Raw genomic sequence first — 3,134 nt, forward strand, 5'->3', positions numbered from 1 at the left:
AATGACGTAATAAATGAATTTGTGACCGTTATTAATTGTTGTCAATCCGAAAACGATAACAGTTGTTTAATAAAATAAATTGTCACGATTGCCCTATATGTGACAGGAAAAAAATGTCGTCAATAGCAAAACAATGACATTTTTATACAAAAAAAACTGTCGCGATTAACATATTCATAACAATTAAAAAACATCACAATAAATGAGTTCGCGACATTTATTTAACCGTCGTTAATACACAAATGATGATAGTTATTTGTTGTCATAAAATAAAATATGACAGTTATTTGACGTCGTTGAATTCTGATTAACGACATTTATTTTATGTCATAAAATAACTTATTACGACAGTTTTTAAAAACTGTCATCGAATGACTTTCCATGAATCCCGCTTCTATGACTGAAAATAATTGTCGTCTTAGACCACTTTTCTAGTAGTGGTTGTAAAGATCAAGTGGATGAAATTAGGTGTTTTGCAGCTAACCATTGCCCATGACTAAAATTTAAAAGCATAAATCAAATGCAGATGACATATATATACGAAAAGTACACTTATTTATTGCTAATATTTGCCCACGCAACATGTAAATTATCCCTACAAACAAGTGAAAAAAAGTACATGGATACACACGACTAACATAAATTACACAAGCATATATGTAGAAACTGAAAGGACAACATGTATACATATTCTTATGTTATACGTTGTAGGCATCTTCATTTGAGGTAAGCTTATGGTTCATGGTCAATAAGCCTAGCTAGGGTACATACCATGAGACAAACGTGGTTCTGCATGCAATTTTAATGGATTTAAGAGCAAGTGTTCGTGATCCATTTTAGAGAAGTCAATTTCTTTGATTCCTGGTAGTAAGCTCCATGAAAATCCTTGTAGAAGTCTAGCAAATAGCATCATGGTAATATTAGTTCCAAGTGAGCTCCCAACACATCCTCTCCTCCCTCTACTAAAGGTGATGAATCGCAAGCTGGGTTCTGATAATCCCAATTCTTCTGAGGCATCTTTTAAGTGACGTTCTGGATTAAATTTGATCGGATCCTCCCAAATTCTTGGGTTTCGACCCAGACCAAAACGACTAAGCAAGACTTCACTACCTTTGGGAATTAAGTAGCCATTCACAACGATATCAAATTTTGATACATGTGGAATATTGAAAGGTGAAAATGGATGAAGTCGAAAAGATTCTCTAAGACAAGCAGTGAGATACTTGAGTTTTGGGATATCGGATTCTTGAACTAGCCTTTCTTTTCCCACTACGTCGTCCAACTCTTTGACGACTTTCTTGAGAACTTCTGGTTGATTGATTATTTCCGCCATTGCCCATTCCACTGCATTCGATGGATTATCTATTGTCGCAATTTGTAACTCCTATTATTAACAAAAGGGTTCACACATTAGCAGTGAGAACAACATTATATTTATACAATAACAGGACGACTGTAATTTCATGAAACTTAATTATTATACTACTTATTTAGTTCTTAACTTTAATTTCAAGTTTGTATTTAATTATATGATTTAAACATTATATTAAAAAGTGTCTAACAAACTCTTTCTAAAAAATGTGTCTAATAATCTAATAAGTTCATCCATTTTCAATATTTTACTACAAAGTCTCCAAACATTAGAAGTATTGAAAAGGTTCTGTAACTTTTATTTTAGTGATTATTAAGGTCCAAAAATTTAATAAAAAAACGTCAAATATATTCAAATATCAAACAATTGACCTTCTTTAAAGGCCAAAAACCAAATAGATACAAATCTAAAAGTTCAAAGACATAATTTAAGTATAATTTAATCGCAATCAGGCGTATATAATTTATAAAGTTGTAGAACACTTACAGTGATTTGGGCCTTAATCTCTTCAATTGACAACAATGAATTTCCATTATCATCTTTAAGTGAAATAAGGATATCAAGAATGTCTTTGCCTTCTAGTTTCTTATCCTTCTTCCATTGTTTCACTCTCTCATCTATTATGGGTTCGTCATGCTTTCGAACAACATTCAAAGCATTCTTCATAATTTTCTCATGTCCATCTAGATCAAATGGCTTCAAACAAGGCATAAAATCTGATATAGAAAATGCATTAACATGCCTAAGAATCGTCAACAGTGCTTGATTATGTTCTTCTTCTTCCAAAGTTGGCCCTCCATCTTCCCTCCCTTTGCCATAGTATCTTCTATTGAATAGCATTGTTCTAATAATGTTACCACAATAATGCTGTGTAATGCTTCTAACATTAATCACTGCAGAACCTCCATTTCCACTTGTAATGGAGAAAATATAGCGTAAAAGTGTATCAGCTTCTGCGGTTCTTTGGCCAAGCATTTGATGAAGCATTGTCGGATTGAGAATTTCGGATGCGAGAATTCTTCTCATCTTCTTCCATTGATCACCCATGGATGAAAATGCAGTGGTGAGATATCCACGGCTTAAGATATGAACAGTGTTGGAAATTGAAGAACGTGATGAAAAGACAGAATCATGTGTCTTAAGAAATTCAATAGCGAGTTCTGGAGAAGTGACTGGGATAATGTAAGTACTTCCAAGGCGTATGCAAGCAATCTCGGTGTTGAATTGCTTCATTACCGAATGAATCCAATGGGATGTTGGGGATTTGTTGGTTAACATTGTTGGGAGGCAACCCACGATTGGCCATGGCTTTGGACCTGGTGGGAGACGTGGTTTTCGAACTACTGAGTATTTTTTTCTACGATTATAATAATGTGAAAACATGACAGAAGCAAAAGCCATAAACAGAAATATAATAAAAGTTTTGGATATGGCTATTGGGGAATGTTGGTGAGTCAATTGAGTAAGGAATATTAAAAAACCAGCTTCCATGACTTTCTCTCTCCCTTCTCCCTTCTCCCTTCTCGCTTTCACTTGCTCTCTCTATTGTATAATAATGGAATATCTTGTAGGCTATGTCTTTTGGGGGATATGCATGTGTTATATATATACACATCCGTTGGCAAGGTGGAAAGGGGACCAAGATATCTTTGGGTAGCAACATGATACGCAGTTGATCCATAACGTTTTTTCAAAATAGAAATAAAGCAAAGAGTTCACTTAAATTTATTCTTACTATTTATTTTAAATTACGAATGGTATG

The 3,134-nt window shown here is 34.0% G+C and overlaps 1 protein-coding gene across 1 annotated transcript; it reads right to left on the reverse strand.

The window, feature by feature from the left end:
* Positions 1–534: 534 nt before the first annotated feature.
* LOC101217397 (isoleucine N-monooxygenase 1) lies at positions 535–2,932 on the reverse strand. Its single transcript, XM_004151613.3, has 2 exons — positions 1,859–2,932; positions 535–1,384 (listed from the first exon to the last, which is right to left on the reverse strand). The coding sequence occupies exons 1-2, from the start codon at positions 2,861–2,863 to the stop codon at positions 755–757; spliced, it is 1,635 nt and encodes a 544-aa protein (XP_004151661.2). The 5' UTR covers positions 2,864–2,932; the 3' UTR covers positions 535–754.
* Between the last annotated feature and the right edge of the window lie 202 nt (positions 2,933–3,134).

This window comes from Cucumis sativus, chromosome 1, assembly GCF_000004075.3.
Source record: "Cucumis sativus cultivar 9930 chromosome 1, Cucumber_9930_V3, whole genome shotgun sequence".
Lineage (NCBI taxonomy): Eukaryota > Viridiplantae > Streptophyta > Magnoliopsida > Cucurbitales > Cucurbitaceae > Cucumis > Cucumis sativus.